This window comes from Nicotiana sylvestris, chromosome 9 (assembly GCF_000393655.2).
Source record: "Nicotiana sylvestris chromosome 9, ASM39365v2, whole genome shotgun sequence".
NCBI lineage: Eukaryota > Viridiplantae > Streptophyta > Magnoliopsida > Solanales > Solanaceae > Nicotiana > Nicotiana sylvestris.
In genome coordinates this window covers 108,146,073-108,167,802 of record NC_091065.1, presented here as the reverse complement: position 1 = coordinate 108,167,802, position 21,730 = coordinate 108,146,073, and the positions used below count along the sequence as shown (strand labels likewise).

Sequence of the window (21,730 nt, the reverse complement as noted above, 5' to 3'; positions counted from 1 at the left end):
AAAGATACATTCCCATTAAACTCTTCCCAATCTTTAAAAATATTCCTCCATAGGTATCAATATGAAAGTGTGACATTTTTAGTGTTGCATCCCCCTTCCAAGACCCCATATTTCTCCATGATCACCTCTCTCCAAAGAGCAAACCTCAAATCTCCATAAACACTTTCCTAGTAAAGCATAAATACCTTAACTCTTTAACCCCAAGTCAACCCAAATACTTGGTGTTGTGAGAATCTCCCAATGTTCCAAGTGATACTTCAGCACCCCATTAGTTGAATTCCATAGAAAATCCCTTTGAAGTTGTGAGAAGGCACGGGATAAAATATGATATATATTGATATATTGTGTGTGATGCAATACAAGAGGTGTTATTTATAGCTACTCTATACAAAGGGGATACTACTCCTATTCCAATGTGGGACAATTACATACCTATCTCTAACACTCCCCCTCAAGCCGGAGCATATAAATCATATGTACCGAGCTTGTTACATATATAATCAATGCGAGGACTAGTGAGGGACTTGGTGAAAATATCTGCAAGTTGATCATTCGATCTCACAAACTTCGTAGTAATATCTCCTGAGAGTATCTTTTCTCTGACGAAGTGACAATCAATCTCAATGTGTTTAGTTCTCTCATGAAACACCGGATTTGATGCAATATGAAGTGCAGCTTGATTATCGCACACAAGTTCCATCCGACTGATTTCACCAAATTTCAACTCCTTGAGCAATTGTTTGGTCCAGACTAGTTCACATGTTGCCATAGCCATTGCTCGGTATTCTGCTTCTGCACTAGACCGAGCAACTACATTCTGTTTCTTACTTTTCCAGGACACCAAATTTCCTCCTACTAAAACACAATATCCAGACGTAGAACGTCTATCAGAAGGTGATCCTGCCCAATCAGCATCCGAGTACCCAACGATCTGCTCATGACCTCGATCCTCAAACAGTAATCCTTTACCTGGAGCCGATTTTATATACCGGATAATGCGGACAACTGCATCCCAATGACTATCACAGGGAGAATTCATAAACTGACTTACAACACTCAGAGGATAAGAAATGTCGGGCCTAGTCATTGTGAGATAATTTAATTTACCAACCAGCCGTCTATAGCTTGCAGGATCGCTAAGCGGCTCCCCCTGTCCAGGCATAAGTTTAGAATTCGGATCCATCGGCGTGTCAACAGGTCTGCAACCTGTCATTCATGTTTCCTCAAGAATGTCTAACACATATTTCCTTTGAGAAATAACAATACCTGAGCTAGATTGAGCAACCTCAATACCTAGAAAGTACTTCAATCTGCCTAGATCCTTAGTTTGAAAGTGCTGGAAGAGATGCTGCTTCAGATTAGTAATACCATCCTGATCATTGCCCGTAATAACAATATCATCAACATAGACTACCAGATAAATACATAGACTTGAAGCAGAGTGGCAATAAAACACAGAGTGATCAGCTTCACTACGAGTCATGCCAAACTCCTGGATAACCGTGCTGAACTTACCAAACCAGGCTCGAGGAGACTGCTTTAGACCATAAAGTGACCGACGCAAGCGACATACAAGGCCACGAGACTCCCCCTGAGCAATAAAACCAGGTGGTTGCTCCATATAAACCTCATCCTCAAGATCACCATGAAGAAAGGCATTCTTAATGTCCAACTGATAGAGGGGCCAATGACGAACTGCAGCCATGGATAGAAAAAGGCGAACTGATGCCACTTTAGCCACTGGAGAGAAGGTATCACTGTAATCTAGCCCAAATATTTGAGTGTATCCTTTGGCAACAAGACGTGCCTTAAGTCGATCAATCTGGCCATCGGGACCAACTTTGACTGCATAAACCCAACGACAACCAACGGTAGATTTACCTGAAGGAAGAGGAACAAGCTCCCATGTACCACTTGTATGTAAAGCAGACATCTCGTCACTCATAGCCTGTCGCCATCCTGGATGAGACAATGCTTCACCTGTAGACTTAGGGATGGAAACCGAGGACAATGAAGATATAAAAGCATAATGGGGAGATGACAGACGATGATAACTCAAACCAACATAATGAGGATTAGGGTTTAGTGTGGTCCGTATAAGTCAAGAGTGGTGTTCCTGTGGCTGGGGAACTAGGAGGGATAACACTGGACTCCTCAAAAGTTGACATGGGTGAAACCTCTGTGGTTGAAGGTGGAGGAGGATTACTAAACTCCTCAAAAGTCGGTATAGGTAAGACCTCAGATATGTCATGTAGGTCAGCAGAAGTGACATCAGTTGTGAAGAAAGGTTTAGACTCGAAAAATGTGACGTCAGCTGACATAAGGTACCTATGAAGATCAGGTGAATAACAACGATATCCCTTCTGAACACGAGAATAACCAAGGAAGACACACTTGAGAGCACGAGGAGCTAACTTATCTTTCCCCGGGGCTAAGTTATGAACAAAACATGTGCTCCCAAAAACCCGAGGTGGAAGAGGGTATAAGGCTGACTGGGGAAACAATATTGAATGTGGAATCTGACCCTTGATGGGAGATGAAGGCATCCTATTAATCAAATAACAAGCTGTGAGAACTGCATCGCCCCAAAAACGCAGCGGAACACGAGACTCAATTAGAAGTGTGCGAGCAGTCTCAATAAGGTGCCTATTCTTTCTTTCTGCAACCCCATTTTGCTGAGGGGTATAAGGACAAGATGTCTGATGAATAATTCCATGAGAAGACATAAACTGCTGAAACTGAGAAGATACATATTCTAAGGCATTATCACTGCGAAAAATGCGGATAGAGACACCAAATTGGTTTTTGATTTCAGCACAAAAACTCTGGAATATAGAGAATAACTCAGAACGATCTTTCATTAAGAAAAGCCAAGTACATCTTGAGTAATCATCAATAAAGCTAACAAAATAACGAAATCCCAAGGTTGAACTGACTCTACTAGGACCCCATATATCAGAATGAACCAAGGAGAAAACAGACTCTGCATGACTCTCAACACTACGCGTAAAGGAAGCTCGGGTATGTTTCCCAAGCTGACACGACTCACAATCTAATCTAGACAAACTGGATAAACTAGGCACCATCTTTTGAAGTTTGGATAAACTCGGATGTCCTAAACGTCTGTGGATTAGATCTGGAGGATCTGTAACTAGACATGTTGTGGAAGGACTGAGCGAGTTAAGGTAGTAAAGACCTTCTGATTCACGACCTGTACCAATTGTCCGTCCCGTACTGCGGTCCTGCATAATAAAAGAATCATCAATAAAATATATACCACAATTGAGGGCACGAGTCAAACGACTAACAGATGCAAGACTAAAAGGACAACCAGGAACATAAAGAACGGAATCTAGGGTGATAGAAGACAATGGGTTGGCTTGTCCAACTCCTTGTGCCTTAGTTTGACATCCATTGGCTAAAGTAACAGTAGGAAGAGACTGTGAATATACAATATTCGACAAAAGTGATTTATTACCAGAGATATGATCAGAAGCGCCTGAGTCCATGACCCATGGTCCAAGAGTACTAGACTGGGAAACACAAGCAAAAGAATTACCAGCAATAGGAGTGTCAGTCTGGGCAACTGAGGCTACTTGTGGAGATGTTTGCTTACTTGCTCGATACTGAAGGAGCTCATTATATTCTTCTTTAGATACAGAAAAGCCCTGGTTACATGTAGTCTCGCTCTGAGCAACGTAGGCATTTTTTGGGTGGACGGCCATTTAAGGAATAACACATTTCACGAGTGTGTCCAAGTTTGTGACAATAAGAACACTTGGGTCTAGATCTCCCAAAACGACCGCCTCCTCGTTTATTCTCCATAGCTTGAGATGCCCGAACATCCACTGTCTGGGATGCAAGAACAGAGGAATCAAGTATTTGTGATTTCATCACTGGGTGACTTGGTGCTGCAGCAAGGCGAAGTAATCGAGAAAATAATTCATCAACTGTAGGGACAGTCGGACTCCCCAAAATCTGGTCTCGTACTGAATCAAGATCATGAGGAAGTCCAGCGAGTGTAAGAACTAGAAACATTTTCTGTCGCTGCTCTTGTTGTTTTGACACACTAGCAGAAACTGGCATCAATGTCTCAAATTCCTCCATGACTGCCTGTACCTGACCCAAGTAAGTAGACATATCTAATTCTTGCTTCTTTAAGTTTGTCATCCGTGATATCACATCATAGAAGCGAGATATATCATTAGTGTATAACGTACGAGCCTTTGCCCAAACCAAATAACATGTCTGGAATGGCCGAAACAAAGGCATCAACTTAGAATCAATAGAACGCCACAAGATGCTACATAATTGAGCATCAATTTTTGCCCAAAGCGCTATCGCCTTTTCATCTCCTTCGCTAGACTGTTTAATCAGATGATCTTGCACACCTTGACCTTTACACCACAACTCGACAGATGAAGCCCAAGCTAAGTAGTTTGAACCTCCCATTAAAGGTTCCGAGGTAATCATAACATTAGAGTTTCCAGAACTCATGCTTTTAGACCCAAAAACATCAATTCCCAAAGACATCTTGTAAATTATTACCAAATAAGAGAAATAATCAACTGTAATCCACTGAAAATAGAGTAAGGAACACTGAACCAGAATAGGAAACTACTGTAGCAGTTGGAAAGTTACTGTTGCAGCCGGAAAATATTCAAAGTGGTCGGAATGAAATAAAAACAGTAGGGGTAGGATCGGAATTACCAAAAGACCCAACTGTTCTGAAGGAACTTTTTCAAAAAATGGCCAAAAGTCCACCCCTTTTTTTTTTAAATCACTATTCACGCCGGAAAAATAAAAAAGTGGTCGGAATTTGGTGTAACCTGGATGGGTAGGCTCGGAATTGCAAGGGAAACAATCTGTCCTGAAGAGTCGTCGCCAAAAAATGGCCGGAAGGTGGCCCACGCAACGTTGGAACTTCGCCGGAAAATTTTCTTTGGACAGCTACAGTACCGCCGGAGATTTTCACTGGGATTTGGTCGCCGGACAGTGACTACTCTTGTGGTAGTGTTGGATTTTGTGCACAACACTGACCGAGACAAAGCAGACGCAAAACAACTTTGAAAGTCGCCGGAAAAAAGGGTTCCGGTGACTGATTTTACTTCCCGGAATCGCTGGAATTTATGCACAACGATAAATCTCTCACGATAGTTCTGATACCATGTGAGAAGGCACGGGAGAAAATATGATATATATTGATATATTGTGTGTGATGCAATATAAGAGGTGTTATTTATAGCTACTCTATACAAAGGGGATACTACTCCTATTCCAATGTGGGACAATTACATAGCTATCTCTAACAGAAGTTTTTACAACTTCCATTGTTGGTGGCATTTTCCTGGCTTGTTGATATTTACCTGTTTCTATTCTTCATCTCGAGCCAAAGGTCTTTCGGAAACAGCCTCTCTACCTCCCCAAGGGAGGGGTAAGGTTTGCGTACACGCTATCCTTCCCAGACCCCACTTGTGGGACTCCACTGGGTTGTTATTGTTGTTACAGTTTGCCTCTTACAGTTATATTGCAGTTATTAGCTGGGCTTTTAAGCATATTAACAATTACTCCCTTTGTCCCAATTTATGTGTTATACTTTTCTTCTTAGGCTATCCCAAAAAGAGTGACATACTTTCTTATTGGAAACCATATAACTTTAAACTTCCTACTTTACCCTTAATGAGATGATTTATAGCTACACAAATATCTATGGCCAGTTTTATACCACAAATTTCAAAAGTCTTCCTTTCTTTCTTAAACTCCGTGTTGAGTCAAACACTTACACCGCCACATATATTCGGACAGAGGGAGTACATTTTTTATAGCATCACAATCTACAGCAACCAAGGGTATAAAAGAAGAAATGTTATTCTCACATGTAAATGTTTTTCAAGGCTTAACTTACAATTTCGTACCCTCTTTTGTCCTCCGCTACCCCTTTCCTCATTTATTTTTAGTCACCTTCTATTTCCCCAGAGAAAGGTGCTTTTTTGCAAGTAGAAATGGCTTGGGCAACAATCAAAACGTACAGAGATGTATGATTTCTACATTATCCAATTAAGCCTTTCTACTAAGTGTGTGAATCAACTATTAGCAGGAATGAGGGACTTATCAAGGGACTTTAAACTGATAAATAGTAAACAGAAGCAAAAACCTACTGTTTTCATGAGGTTATGAGTGATATCTACAATCCATATCATAACGAGGCTGGATTTCCTCACCAGCAGTGAAGAGATATCATGTTCAACCCAGTCACCGTTAAAAAAAGAGGTGACTAGAGCCTGCATATTTTCTCTTTTTATGAAATCAATAATTCATTATATGATGGGAAAAACCCGCATGCAAGCTGTTGAAAGTCAAGAGAGTTAATGCAATTGTATGCTAGAATATTCTAGATTCATTCTATGTGTTTAAGTTAGAGTCAGAATATTCTTTCTCATTCTGTTACAACTGTGAATCTCGGTAATTTAGGCATTTTTCCTCATTAATAACTCTTCTTATTTCATGTAGTATATATAAAAAGCATATTTTAAGTTTTTCATAACCAATACAAGCAAGTTCTCTTTTCTGCTTCTCTGTTTCATATGGTACTAAAGTCTTTTGATAGAGATTACGTAGCTGCAAATTAACCCCGGGCAGCTACACCATCAATCTGCCAAAGTTGGTTGTTCTCAAAATATTCTTATCTTTTTCTTTTATGCCGGTGGTATTCGAACCAGCTCGCGCACACCTCAACTAATTCTACAGGATACCTGATATCTTGTTGATTAGCATGATTCAAGGAGACTAGATTTAGGAGTGTTGATTAGCATGATTTCAGGAGATTTGATTATATTTAGGAGATCTAATTTTATTATGATTTTATTTGATTTGATTTGATAGCTAGATTGATTATATAGATTTATTTTATTTCCTTAATTAGCATTAGGAGCTTTGTATAAATTCCCTTGCTCATGGGATGTAAACATACACAAAAATATAAGAAGTCTTTTCTTCTTCTTAAAATCTACATGATAAATGGACCTTGGGCCTAACTCAACACCAAAAGCTAGCTCAAGAGATGAGGATTGCCCAAGTCCATATAAGGAGACCACTCATCCCCTTCATTGTCGATGTGGGACTCAACACCCCCTCTCACGCCCAAGACTGGACATCTAGAGCGTTGACAATTATGGGGACCCAACATCGGAAAATCGGGATGGGTCCTACTCTGATAACATGTTAAATGGACATTGGACCTAACTCAATCCCAAAAGCTAGTTCAAGAGGTGAGGATTGTCGTCCATATAAGGAGACCACCCATCCACTTCATTGTCGATGTGGGACTCAACACCCCCTCTCACGCCCAAGACTAGACATCTGGAGTGTGGGCAATTATGGGGGCCCAACATCGGAAAATCGGGATGGGTCCTGCTTTGATACCATGATAAATGGACCTTGGGCCTAACTCAACCCCAAAAGCTAGCTCAAGAGGTGAGGATTCCCCAAGTCCATATAAGGAGACCACCCATCCCCTTCATTGTCGATGTGGGACTCAACATATCTACCAGCACACGTACCAAGTAACTTTGTCCACTAAAGCTTGGACAAATGGGAAGAAATCACCGAGCGTTTTTGTCTCTGTTGGGATTTGAACCTAGGTTTTGAACCTGAGAATTCATGGTTCTCAACCCACTTCATTGACCACTAAGTCACACCCTTGGGTGCTTTTTTTTCCATCGACACTACTCTTATTTTCACCCTTTAGATGGTTTTGTGTCTCTTTCCAGTGATGCTTCTCTCAGCATGGTCTTCACTATTTCAGCATTTTTTCGGGTGACTTTTAAGTAAAGTATTTTCCGAAACCTCTTCTCTTTTTTCTCCATGAGACGAAATTTAGGCGTTGCATCCCTTTGAAAATCGAATTTCCGGTTATGATTCCAGAAAGTCTTCTTCTCTTCTTTTTCTTCATGGTATTAGAGTTTAGGAATTGAGTCCATTGTATTTCATTATTCTGCAAGAGTCTTCTCTTCCATTTTCTTCATAGTACCAGAATTTGGACATCGAGTACCTCAGCTAAGCATTAAATTTCCAGTCACTATTCCTTAAAAGTTTTGTTTCTCATCTTTTTCTTCATAGTATTAGAGTTTGGGTATTGAGTTCCTCCTCTTAGCATTGAAATTTTGGTGACTATTCTGGAATTTTTCACTTCTCTCTTCGTGATATCAAAGTTAAGGTATTGAATCCCTTCTCTGAACAATTGAATTTCAGGTCACTATTCCCAAAAAAGGGCCCTTTAACTAAAAAGGCTTAATAAAACAGAATGCAAGAACAAGAAGCAAGAGAATAAAATCTAAGGGCAGGAAATATTTCTAAATTGGACATTGAAGGAAAATACCAGGTCTGACATGAGAGAAAATAATTACCAGAGGCCCCTATTCGATTAAGATACACCAATGTGGAAATCACCATTCCTGTGGTTGTTCGCCCACGTCCCATTTGGCAATTAAAAATAATCTGTGTGTTCACATCAGCTTGAGAAACTCTACGAACCTAAAGATCAGAAGGCAAACAAAAAAAAACAAATGAGGAATGAGACAAAACTAATGCTCAAATCTATCATAAAAACGATTTGGCACCATTACATTGAAAACGACATGTTTATTAAGCAAAAGCACTATTTGAAGAGCATAAATGTGTAGATAGTCATAAATACATGTCTTCCATCCATCTTTAGACTACTTACTAGAAAAGGAAAGAAAAAAAAAGTTAAACACCCATGTCAATATACATAAAAGACGTCAGCTTGACGAGTTAAGACGGTCGCGATGCTGTAATAAAAAATTATTCCTAGCATATCAGATGCGTGAAATTATGTTCCAACGTAACAACTGACCAAAAATAATAAAAACCTAAGCAAAAAGAACCTCCCATGCCTTTCGTGATGATAAGAGATGTATCTTCGACATAAAAATGGGATTCAAAGCCAAAGCCGAGTAGAAATACAAATACTCACAAGAATATCAAAATCCAGCTCTTTGGGTGACTTTTCGTCAGTAATAGGAACACGCTCGTAGTCGACAAGGTACTCTTGTGCTTGCAGTTCCTCATACACCTAACTTAGAGGGAGATGTTCAAAATGAAAATGAGCAATCAGTACAATCTTTTCTGACATCAACTTCAATAAAGCTTTCCTAAACTCATGAAACCTGTAAGGGTGTTTTCACAGAATCAGATGTTACTGGTTCCCATTGATCCACCATCTGACCATCAGGAAGCTCATCAGTTACTAGGATCTTATTTCCGTATCTGTTTTTCATAAAGTGATTCACATAAAATTTGCAATACGTGAGCACCATCATGACATTTAGTGAAAACCTAGATATTCATTCAAGAACAATAAAATTAGAGCAAACAATAACCTTGCAGCTTCTAGCAGAACATCTTCTTTCAAGCGATCCTCCATTTGCTCCACCCTTTTCCTATTAATTCCCTATTTAATATAAAATCTAACGTCATATCAAGAAGAATATCAACAGATAGATTAGGAAAAGATATGCAGTTAGAAACTTGTATTACAACCCAATAAATGCCAGATATAAAAAGTTGTAAGTATACACAAGAATGAGTGTGAACCAATATGCATTGGCAGAAGAAAAAGTTTTACCCAAATAAGAAGCATTAGGATCCTGCTGTGATAAGGTCTCACGGTAGTTATGCAATCAGACTTTCCATCCATTCTTTTTTTTATTTATTTTGGGATCAAGTAATAATTTTATTAAAATATTGGGCTTAGAAAACCCGTATACAAGGGGTATACCCAAGAAAAGTAGAAAACCTACAAAAAGATATGGTTTTCTACGAATGACACCCAATCTTCTATACATAAAGGAACCTCATGGGTGCACCAAAAAGAACAGAGTTTCATGCACGTCAGCCGGCTTTGATGAAATGCATATTCAATGTTCAAAATGTGCATTTATTTTCTATTATTGGGATCCTCCCATACTTTCACTATTTTAAAAACGTTATCTATTCAGGAATGGGCACTTTAAAACGTTAAGATAAACATTTACTCAAAATATTATTCTAAATACTGAATACTTGGTTCATGAACCATTATGCATGCACATATTTTAATCAGGTTATTTACTTGGTTATTCATACTGCAAGCCAGCTATAAAAGGATAGATACAAATACATAGGGGGTATCTGGAATCACAAGGCGTGTCGGGAAGTAGGAAAATCCATTCTGCTGTATTCAGGGAACACTCTTGTTGGCGTGTTGGGAAGTAGGAAGGTTAGTCTTTGGCATGATTTTTGGCCTCGGTTACCCAAGTATTAAGGGCTATACTATCCTAACGAAGGTAAATAGTTTGTCTGTACGTCCAGTATATTTTTGTAATATGTTTATTAATATATTACTAACTTTTTGTAAACTTCTGAAAGGAAGATGCCCACCAAGTGCTAGACAAAAGTCCTACAACCAATGCTGCATCTGAGAGCAAAAAGTAAAAGAAATACATGTATCTTATGATATCTCATTGATGTCATGATCAGAAGTGTTTAACTTGTGAGTGTGGGTACGTGATGGCATGTTATTTTGATAAATCCTGAAAAAGTGTGCAATGTCCTGATTCCAGGAGATTACAATATGATCATGTGAATATAAAATAAAATCAGTAACAATAAGTCAAAATGACAAATAAATCCCTAACCATGACGCACCGTATACTCCAGATTTGAGAAAGGCCTTTCTACTTCACGCAAGACAAACGGGCGTCCATTTATATATATCACCTGTTACATGTTTAGAAAGGAAACAATCATATGATAAAGTTTTCCAGAATTAAAATCTTGCAGCATCTTGATCGAAAAGTTCATGTCCAAAAAGAAACACAGATATCACTACACGTGTTTTATCTAGTTCCGCATTAGAGAGATCAGGAATACCAATGTATATATCAATTCTCAGCTTCGATCAGCTTCATATTTCCTTTTCCACATGATCACTCACTCAAGAATACTAACACAGACATTTGCACCTTCAGATACTTCATGAAGATGGATATTAATTGTTGCATCTTAGGTAATCAATCAGAACTTACCTTCAGTCAGCCCACAATCTTATCACAAACAAGTTTGCTATTATCTAACCAAGTCCAATAGAAATCGAAAATCCATGGGCTATCTAAAGAGAGGTAAAAGATTATCTTGTGTCTCCACCTTTCATAGAACTTATTTAATAATTCAACCTAATGCATGAAAGAGAAAAAAATGTAGAATAGAGAAGTGCCTATACTCTTTTGAATGGGTCCCGTATACAAGGAAAGGCTCTCATCAACTTCCCTCCCCCCACCCCCCACCCACCCCCAAAAAAAAAGGAAAAGGATGCAGCAGAAGAAGCAAGAGAGAGAGAGAGAGAGATGATGGTCTTCTGTTTAATCAAAAATGGTGCAATGAAATTTGTGCACTGGAAGGGCTCAACGAGCAACATAAATAAAATTTTGGAACATGGAACTATATGCTGTATGAATGTGTTGAATGCAAATAATGAGATTTAAAGGTGCAACGCATCATAAAACCCCCAAAAAAAGAGTGCAACACATCATGCAAACAATGTCTACAAGATTACTCACTATGATTAATTCATCAAAAAGAATCTATTAGAAGTCCTAGAAATTTGTTTACAAAACTGTACTGCAGTTATTATTGAAATAATAGCCATTTATAGGAAAGCATTACAATAAAACTGAAGTGCAGAAGAAATTCAGTGAAATGCATATACCAAAATTAATGAAGCACTATTACCGGTTCCTCACGGAGATTAATCCAGAGAAAGTGAGTTTTCTTCCCACTCAGTTGAGCTCCAATATGGTCGAGAACATTTTGAATACCTTCAACCGTTGGAATAGCAACACCATGAACATGCGAAGAGCCGGCCTAAAGAGAATAGTTTAGTCAGGGAGTGCAACACATTAAATGACCAACATAACCATCCAAGAGCTATATGATATAAACCATAGCAAATGCAAAGGAATCACTTTGATGCCCATGACCATGAGTATAACAGTTGCTTTGATCGCCCGCCAAAACAACAGTGCTATATAATGTGGATTAACAATAGCTTAAACAAGTTGGACACTAGTATGAAGCTCAAGAATATGGCCCCGATTAATCGTCATTTTTTATACCATATATTATATATTCTTCCTCTCTATTGCAACCATCAGTCTTTCCACTGTAGCAATACAAGAGTATCGTTCTCAACAAGAGTCATCCAACTAGCTATACAAGTCAATATTCTATGTCTTCCAAAGGTAACAAAAAGATAATAATATATCTTTCATTTGAGACAATATATTCTGAATTCTCCAGAAGCTCCTCTATTTCTTCACGTTATTATGGTCTATATGATTTTCCTTATCCTTCTTTCTCTTAGCTTTTTCCGCTCCAACTGCACAAAAATTTCTCCAAGAAATCATGCACAATGTAACTAATACATCATAGTCACAATCCTGAGGTCAATATGCATAGTAACAGTTATAGGCCAATTCACTTAAGTGACATGGTATATGTCATTGGTAAGAATGTTTCCATTCTGAACTTGTTGGCCATCAATATCTTCTGCTGCTTCCACAACATTCACCTAAAAAGAGTGGAATTCTAGACCTTCTGCTTTGTCATGAGATATAGAAGGGACTTACAAGCTACTTAACACTTGCTCGCGGGGCACAGGTGATGATTCTAATATGGATTTAAGTTATATACATTGACAATGACGAATAATGTTACACCATCAGGTCAATTTAATCGGTTATAACAGGTTATTCTTCTATTTTTCAAGTTACCATATCAGGCTGCTATGAAGATTTACCTATTGTTCTAAGTGAACTTAACCCGATGGTGTAAAAAATCTATACGCTGACAATGCAAATATATAACCCCTATCTAAAGAGAAAGAACTAAAAAAGAATATAAAGAGGAGATGCAAACATCTGGAATTATGCAACCCCTCAATTTCAACTTTCTAACATCTGTTAGTATTGGATGAATAGGAGAATGCGGTACACTTTTTTCAACCAAACACCAGTCACGGAAAAAAAAAGATAAAAGGAATAAATAAACAAGCTGAATAATTAGCTATTAAGTTAACTTTTACATGTAGTTATGTAATATTGCACTTTGCTTAATCTTACAATAATTTATCAACAGCTGTATGCAATATGACCAAAGTGAAACCATTGAGGAATTTAGAGGGGTTTAGTGAATCAAGACAGATGCGTTTAACTCATCCACAAAGAGGTCCAACTAGCAGCAGCGGAATCAGGTTTTGAACTTTATGGATTCGAGTAATTCGGGATTCCACCACAGCTCATTGATTTAATTGTTGGGTTCGAAATCTATTATTTGTCGTTATTTAGTGGTCCGAGCCAAAGTTATTGGGTTCATATGAACCCATACGAGACACACAGCATCTGTCCCAGCCAACTAGCATTACTTTTTTACAGTTATGATCAATAAAATACACCAAAAAAAGGAATATCAAACTTAGGAAACTTTGTACAGTCAAAGAGATTAGGAAAAAACTTTAGGCCATTTGGCTGGATAGAGAGTTTGACTTGGCCATTAAATAAGTAGTAATAAAAGAAAATATGATCATAACAATAGGAAAGTTAATCTGATAGAAAAATTTAAGTCAAATAGTCTAGAACATCCAAAATGGAAAAAGGTATCATACAATAAACAGAAAACTGCATGTGGCACAGCAAGCAGTAAGAAAAATGAAAATTAGAACTGCTAATTAGGAAAAACCTTGCGATAATTAGGAGCACCGTCGATATGAGGGGATAAGCGTCTGTTCTGGCAGCCAGGGAAATGGTCACTTTTGAGAATTGTCTTCTTTCCCAAAACGGATCCATCTCTCCGTTTCATCACTTGCTCTGGCTCCTTAGGTATCGACATGGATCGCATTTCACAAGCCCCTTTGACCAAATGCGGAAAGCGTGATCACAAATTACACTGAAAAATTGTCGTATATAAACAGCGGGCAGTTATGGGTACTAGTAGTAAATTTGGAGTTGAGAGTGAGGTTTGAATCAGCAGTGTTAAGCCCAGAAGAAAGAAGACGTATACAGGCAGATCTTGTGGAGGAAGGAAGGATTGGTGGACCTATAGAAAAACGTTTCGAGTTTGAAGAAGTAATTCCAATTCCGACAACTTTATCCATCTTTTTTACTAGCGTCTCAACGACCTAACCAATAAGGGTTAGTTGAGTCCCATCCTCTACCTCAGTTTTACGCGCAATCTGACTGAATATTCCATTTTTGGTTCCTTGGTTTTTTACCAAATTTCAATTTGGTCCCCAGCGTTTTTTTATTTTATTTTAACATCAAAAGGGTTTTTCTATACTTTTATTATACTAACCGTGGTTATAAGTTAATTTCGTATAGCACCAACGGATGTGGTGCAGTGGATGGGACTGTTCTTTCCTCAACCAGAGGTCTCGAGTTCGAGCCGTGGGTATAGTCAGGCTATAATACGGGTATCGGACATGGGTGGGAAACAAAAAAACAGAAGTTAAATTCATATAAAAATATTAGAAATTTTTTAGAGATGCCCTGCATCTTTTTTATGAATTACCATATGATTTTTTTTCTCGTGGTCGAAAAAAAGGAAAATATTTTACTTTAAATTAAGAAGCATTATTTCTAACTCATTCAAAATATAGTTCGAGAAACTAATTAAGAAATAATGTTACATTGATTTCTCTTAAAATGTAGTATTTTTAAAGAATCTCAGATTCCGACGAGACTAAATGTTTGGACCATGTCGGGGTGCCATGACATAGTGCAATATGGGGAGCCTAATCAAAGGATGCATTTGGGCTCAAGCATCAGTTCATTAATAATGAAACTACAATTGATTATAATGATTAATTATATCATTTTAAGTAGATGTTTAGTTGGTTCAACGTTAGGTATAATAATCTGCATATACTCATTTTAACTCCTTACTATCGCAACTTTAATTGAAGGATTCCTGCTCCGGCAGCGCCACAACTGTTCAATCATTTGATGCTTCTTCTAATTAGGCAAAAAATGAAGCGAAGAGCCTACTCCATTTTAAATGAGCATAATTTTTGTGCTCCTATTAAATTTAGACTTGCAATAAAGTATTCGTATGTGTTTTTATTACAATATTATCTATACTCTCAATTAATCTAGCCTTACCAATTTTTATAAATAAATAAACAATTAGCCCTGATTAGGAAAGTAAGATCTATATTTTATGCCCTTTGAATTTCTTTGCTTACCTACAAAATAATTGTTAATTACTCGAGAATCTAAGTTCTTTTTTTTCTTATTTTTGGAATTACGCGTTTGATCAGTAACCTCTAACACGTAGATGTCATGACTATGTTTCCTTTTAATTCATAACTCAAAAGTATGGGTGTTCAAACCGAACCGGAAAACCGCACCAAACCGAAAAACCAAACCAAATCGATTAAAAATTCCGACTAGGTTTGGTATTGAGTAAAAAAACCCGAACCAAACCAACATATAAATATATAGATTTTATTTATATTTTTAAGACTTTATAGTGATTTTTCTTTAGAAAATGTAGAAATATTTGGGATCCTCTCATGTATTAACCTTGAAAGCGTAAATTAACGAAAAAATTATTGTTAGACGACTAAGAAAATAACTACCATGTGTTACTAAAAAAATTCTCCCATTAGAATATTTTAATAGATTATATGTTTGTCAATTTTTTCCATATTTACTAAACATATATTCACTTATCAAAGCTTTATCTATAATTTTAATAAAGTAAGATTGAAATAATACTTATGTAACAAAAAAAAAACGAAAACTCGACAAAATCGAACCAATCCAATCTGATATAATTGGTTTGATTTGGTTTTGATAAAAACCGAACCAACCCGATCCATGTAAACCCTACTGAAAAAGGAGTGTCTCCAAAAGCCTTTCGAGGAACTCTATTTAGCAAATTTCAAATAGATTGAATGCATAGATCGATAGTAATGATTTAACAGATAACAACTACATTAAATTCTTAACTATATCGAGTAATATCATTACTCGATATTATGAGGTGTGTCTGGTATTTTGTGCATGATTTTTATTGAAATTTGCATGGATACATTATCCTTCTTCGCTTCCACAATGTTCACTAGTTCCATCATACTTTAATATTTTAGCGTTTTATTTAATCGCCTTTCAAACTTATTTATATAAAATCTAAGAGCACTTATTGCTTGTTCATTAAGCAAACTACTGTAAATAGAGGCGGATTTCGGATTGAAATTTAATGGGTTAAGCTTTGCATTGAGTTAATTATATTGTTCAAACTATGGTTTTAAATCTAATGTTTATTGAGATTTTAGTAGGATTTTACATACATATATATACTTTGTGTCAAAAATTATAGGTTTAGATGAACGTGTAGTCAAAAGGCTATATGCACCTCTAAACGTAAAATGATAAGTCATCGATCAATTGAGCTTATAGATTCAGATGAAAGACTATATTCACCTCTGACCGTCAAAATGATACGTCGTCAATTAAAGATAGCTCACGTAAGAATGTGTAATTTTGTTTGTTTATTCTTGCAAACTGAGTTCAACATCGACTGATGTGTACCTTTCAGTTCATTTGCCTATCGATTCTTTGATGGTTCATGCTCTCTTTTTGAGAAGGATGCTTCATGCTTTCTTGCAGATCAGCAATGGAAGATTCCTCGAGATGCATCATATGTATTCCTTGATTTTTATATATTTTGCAAAGAGCATAATAGAACTTTCCATTTAAGAAAAATAGTAAAAAAAATATAAAAAGTGGTCAAGAATTCTCCAATGGAAGTATTAGTCAATGATAACATGCTAAAACAGTTAGACAATTCCTGGACCAATGATCATTAAAATTTGGGCAAAATACAAAATTAGCATGTCAATCACACTAACTATATTCACTGGCCAAAGCGTACAAAATATATATATTAAATGTATATAATACATATACATACAAAACATATATATTTATCCGTTATTATTTTTGTATTGTTACTATTGCTTGCTACTTGTTGCTTTATCTCCACTGTTCCTTGAGCCGAGGGTCTATCGGAAACAATATCTCTATCTCTATAAGGTAGGCCTGTAGGGCTAAGGTCTGCGTACACACTACACTCCCTAGACCCCATTTATGGGAATACACTTAGTTTGTTGTTGTTGTTGGTTATTATTTTTAGGAGCGGCTAAAAATATACATTTCTCTTAGAATTTCCCTTTTTATATACAGAAAAGGGTCAAATACCCTATACTATCAAAAATAGTTTAAATATAAACTTCATTATACTATTTGCTCATTTCGGACCCTACCGTTATACTATGGAAGAAATATATCCTTATTTGATACGGAATACCACGTGGCTGCATCAGGTTAAATCGACTCATCTCATTTCTTTTAACCCGATTCACTTCAAAAAAAATCATTGCCCGACCCAAAGTCCATCCTCACTGCTTCTCTATCTCTCTCTCTCCTCTTTTCCTTCTCACTATTATAATCATGGCCGAAATTTCCACCGGCGAACTCGCCGGAAACGATGGAGAATCTTCAAATTTATCAACTCACATTTTCTCTTCCCTTTCTCTATACATACACATATATTTATACACAAATCTAGAGAAATATATACATGAGATCAAAGATCTAAAAGTTTTGGGTTGGGATTTTACTAGATCTGACCATGAATATATTTTTCCAACGAGTCATTATTTTTTATTTTCATATTTTGTTTTATTTATCACATCCAGAGACGAAAGAGATAGTTAAAGCTCCGACCATCCATTTTTTTACAATTCCGGTGAACCTCCGACGACTTCTGACCCTACACTGCTACCTCGTCCTTTGTTTCTTATGTTTGTCACTAACAAGTGAACTTGTATAATTAGGGGGAGATTTTTTTACTTGGTACATTGATCACCTTTATATATATTTTTTCCACTGAATAAAAAGGGCTCTTTTAGAATTGGGATGTGATGTTCATCCTCGTGAAGCTCTATTTCTTTGATTTTTCATTCAAGGGATCTTTCTGATTGTGTTTTTTTGCGTGAAATCTGAGGTATCAATCGGTAAATGCTTAGCAGATTCTAATGCTTTAGGTTAAAGGCAGAAAAGTTCTTGTGAAGTCTGTGAGCACGTGATTTTTGCCCTATATGAGAATCACTCCCAAAAAATTCAAAATAAAACAATTTTCCTTTGTATACAATTTTTGTATTTTTGTGGTATTTTTGTATAATTATTTTTATATGTGCATGTTTATTTGTTAAATTAATAAAAAATACAAAAAAAATATGTCGCATTTGCATTTAGGATTTAATCCTACAATTTTTAGTAACTAAATTTGTTTTACAAAAATTAAAAAATTACAAAAATAGGCATTTTTTGCATTTTTAGCATTTAATGTCCAAATATACAATTTTATGCTTAATTACTACTTAATTATGGGTTAATTGTTATTGGGAATTAATTTGCGCTTTTATAACTTAATTTAGTTCTTAATAATAATTTAAGTATTTTTACAATTTAGTTCTAGAAAAATAAAAGAAGAAAAAGAGCAAAAATACAAAGAAAAATCGGATTGGGCCATTTCTTCAAAATTCAACCCCAAGCCCAAACAATTGTCCAATATTCCCCATGACCCGGTCCATTTCAAACCGGGTCGACCCGGTCCATAACCCAACACCCCTATTATCTTGCCTTTCAAAAATAAAACAAAAACAAAAAAAAACAAAAAAACCCTAAAACTATACTAACTACCCCCCCTATCATTTAGCTTCTTCTTCTCCAAATTCATCAAGCTCCCCTCCCATGGCTGCCCCAACTCTTCTCCTTCACATACACACACACATACACCCACTGCCCGTGTTCCTTCTTCTTCTTCAAGATCGCGAGGTTTTTCTTTTTCAAGTTTACGTTGAATGTCGTTGCTTCTTCTTCCTCACTTCATGATGCGTTTTCCAGCTCCCATAGCTGCTACTTCTTCTTCGTGTTTCGTCGTCAACCCGTCGCGCTGCTGCTCCGTTCTCTTCTCCGAGCTGCTGCCCCGTCGCCGCTGCTGCTGCCCGTCGTCGCCGCTGCTACTGACTGTCGCCGCTGCTGCTTCACGAGCTGCTGCCCGCCACTGCCTGGCGCTGCTGCTGCGTTCCAGTTGTCTTCTTGATGCATACTTCTTCATCTTTCACCTCGAATGATGTTTGTTGCTTCGACGTCTCCCAAGTTTCGTTGGTTTCGTTTAGAGTTCATTCGATGTTCTTCGTTGGTCATTTACGGTTAGTTGTTCTAAGTTTTATTTCGTCCATAATTTGTTTGATATTTTCATATTTGGAATTAGTATAAGTTTGCTTTAGTTTTCTTATTTATTTTAGATAAAATTGTTAGTTTAATTATATTGTTGTTAGATTTAAGTTGAAGATTCAATTTAATTATTTTTCAGCTTGTTTTTTTTAGTTTTAAGAGGATTTAGTTTTAATATAGAAAGGTATTAGTTTAAATCGTTCAAATCCGTTGTTTGTTGTTAATATAGATTTAGTTCGTGTTCATCTTGTTTGAAGTTCGTTTTTAATTTAGTAATTTAATGCGAAGTTATGTTTTGGTTTTAATTTTTGGATCATGCATCTTTGTTATAAGTTTTGTTGGATTTAATTTAAGAAAGATTAGTTGATTATTTGAAGATTAGTGATTTGAATATGTTTATTTGTTTTGTTTAAGTTTAATTCGAAGTTTGAACAAAGTTTGTTTGTTATTGTTATTGAATATTTTCATTCATGTTCATACTTTGTTTGGTTGATCTTGAATCCGAAATTTGTATAGTTTGATTTCTTGTTTATCATTTATGATTATTTCTTGAATTTGTCTCATAATCTTGTTTAAGTTTAATATAGGAATTGTTGGTTGTAATGTTGTTAGAGTTGATTTTAAGTTCAATATTATTGAATTTAGAAATCTGAATATACTTGTTTGTTGTTGTTGTTGTTGAATCTGAAAATAGGTTTGTTTGTTGCTAAAAATATTGTTCAATCAAATTTTAGTTGTTCTTTGTTGTTCAATTTGTGTTCATGTGATTTGTTGTTGAAATGTTGAAGAAATCATGTTCATGTGATTTGTTGTTTGAATTTGTGTAGAAATTGGTCATATTGGCTATATTTTGGCTGAGTTTGATTAATTGATTGGTTATAGCTGATGAGGGTAGTTTGGTAAATTGTAGTATGTCCGGGGTAAAATAGTAATTGCAATAAGGTCGGAGGGGTAGTTTAGGAATTGTACATTTTGTAATTTTTTATGTTAAGCATGGGAGACAAAAGGTAATGGGGTATATGTGATATAGTTGTTTAATATAAATGGGGAACAAGACAAAATGTAGTGGAGGGGAATATGGTAATTGTTTATGGTAGGCATGGGGGACAAAATATAATGGGGTGGGGTTGATATATTTATTTAATGTAATGGGGATGAGTGGAAAGATAATGGGCTTGGTAGGAGAAAATGTTGATTTATTAATTGATTTAAGGGTTTGGGGATGTGATATATATAGGAGGCTTGATCAGATTTTAAAAAAACACAGACAGACAGAGAATAGAGAGAGAACAGATTAGAGAGAAAAAAAAGAGTTGAACATTTATTCCGAAAAAACATTGAAACTCTCAAGAAAAGAAAAAACATACAAAGAAAATAAAAAAAAAAGTTGAAAATTAGAAGAGAGAGTAGTACACACCTGATAAATATTCTGGTATACAGGTGTAGAAATTAAGGGTTGAATATTAACTAGCCTTTCAAAAATCTGAAAATTTCCCTTGGTTTCTGTCCGTTATTTTCGGCATTCCTGGATTTTATTTTGAATTTTTCAAATCTGTCACTGGGGTTTTCGTTGACTGGTTATTGCTGGTTATTGTTGTTGTTGTTGTGTTACGTATTACGTTGTTGACTTTCTTCTTCTTATATTGACAATATCAGGTAGACAACTGTAATTTTGGCATTTTGTAAGCTGAAATGAAGAATGGAGTGTTAAAATTTTAATTTAGTTTTAATTTTTTTTGTATTGTATTTAGATTATTCATGTATTATTATTCTGTAAATCACTGTCATTTGGCATAACTAGGCATGTTATAGCAATATATTAAATAACGCCTTAACCGAATTATTAGGAAATATATTTAAGCCTGATTACTAATTAAAACTGTTTAATAATCAAAATAGAAGAAATAACGTAAAAAATGGCGTTATTGAATCAGTTTGGCAAAAATTGACTAAGTTCCTTATTCATAAGGTTTTTTTGTCAACGTTAAGTTAATCGGAATCATGTAGTTAATTTCAGTTAAAACATGAATTAGTTTGCGAATCAAGTATTAGGACATGATGTGAATTAAAACAAGGTTAGTTAAGGTTAAATTGTTTAATTTTTAGAAATATGGTTTAGTAATCAAGTTTTTTTTTCAATTTTCAGTATTTGTAAATAATTAATTTCAATAAGCTTAAGTCATACTAACAATATGAATTTTAATCCAACTATGGGATAATTAGTTTTTTTATTTATTTTTTGACAATTCCATGTTGTTTGTAATCATAATTTTAGTAATATTACTTTCCATTAATATTTGTTTTAAATTAGTAATTAATATGTTATTTTTAAGTGTGTAGAGATTGTCTTCATAATTATAGACAAACTTAGT

At 36.0% G+C, this 21,730-nt stretch overlaps 1 protein-coding gene across 1 annotated transcript; it reads right to left on the bottom strand.

The window, feature by feature from the left end:
- Nucleotides 1-3,189: 3,189 nt before the first annotated feature.
- On the bottom strand, nt 3,190-14,255 carry LOC104210172 (uncharacterized). Its single transcript, XM_070158470.1, has 8 exons — nt 13,795-14,255; nt 11,791-11,922; nt 10,708-10,779; nt 9,402-9,472; nt 9,189-9,288; nt 8,996-9,094; nt 8,406-8,532; nt 3,190-3,242 (listed from the first exon to the last, which is right to left on the bottom strand). The coding sequence occupies exons 1-8, from the start codon at nt 13,951-13,953 to the stop codon at nt 3,205-3,207; spliced, it is 798 nt and encodes a 265-aa protein (XP_070014571.1). The 5' UTR covers nt 13,954-14,255; the 3' UTR covers nt 3,190-3,204.
- Between the last annotated feature and the right edge of the window lie 7,475 nt (nt 14,256-21,730).

What these genes read in the sequence shown, in the direction of transcription:
- LOC104210172 (XM_070158470.1), bottom strand. Translation starts at nt 13,953, where the DNA reads ATGCGATCCATGTCGATACCTAAGGAGCCAGAGCAAGTGATGAAACGG. An exon ending in TCTCAAATCTGGAGTATACG is followed by an intron (nt 9,473 to 10,707) that starts GTGCGTCATGGT and finishes TATATTAAATAG; the next exon opens with GGAATTAATAGGAAAAGGGT. An exon ending in CTGTGAAAACACCCTTACAG is followed by an intron (nt 9,095 to 9,188) that starts GTTTCATGAGTT and finishes CCTCTAAGTTAG; the next exon opens with GTGTATGAGGAACTGCAAGC.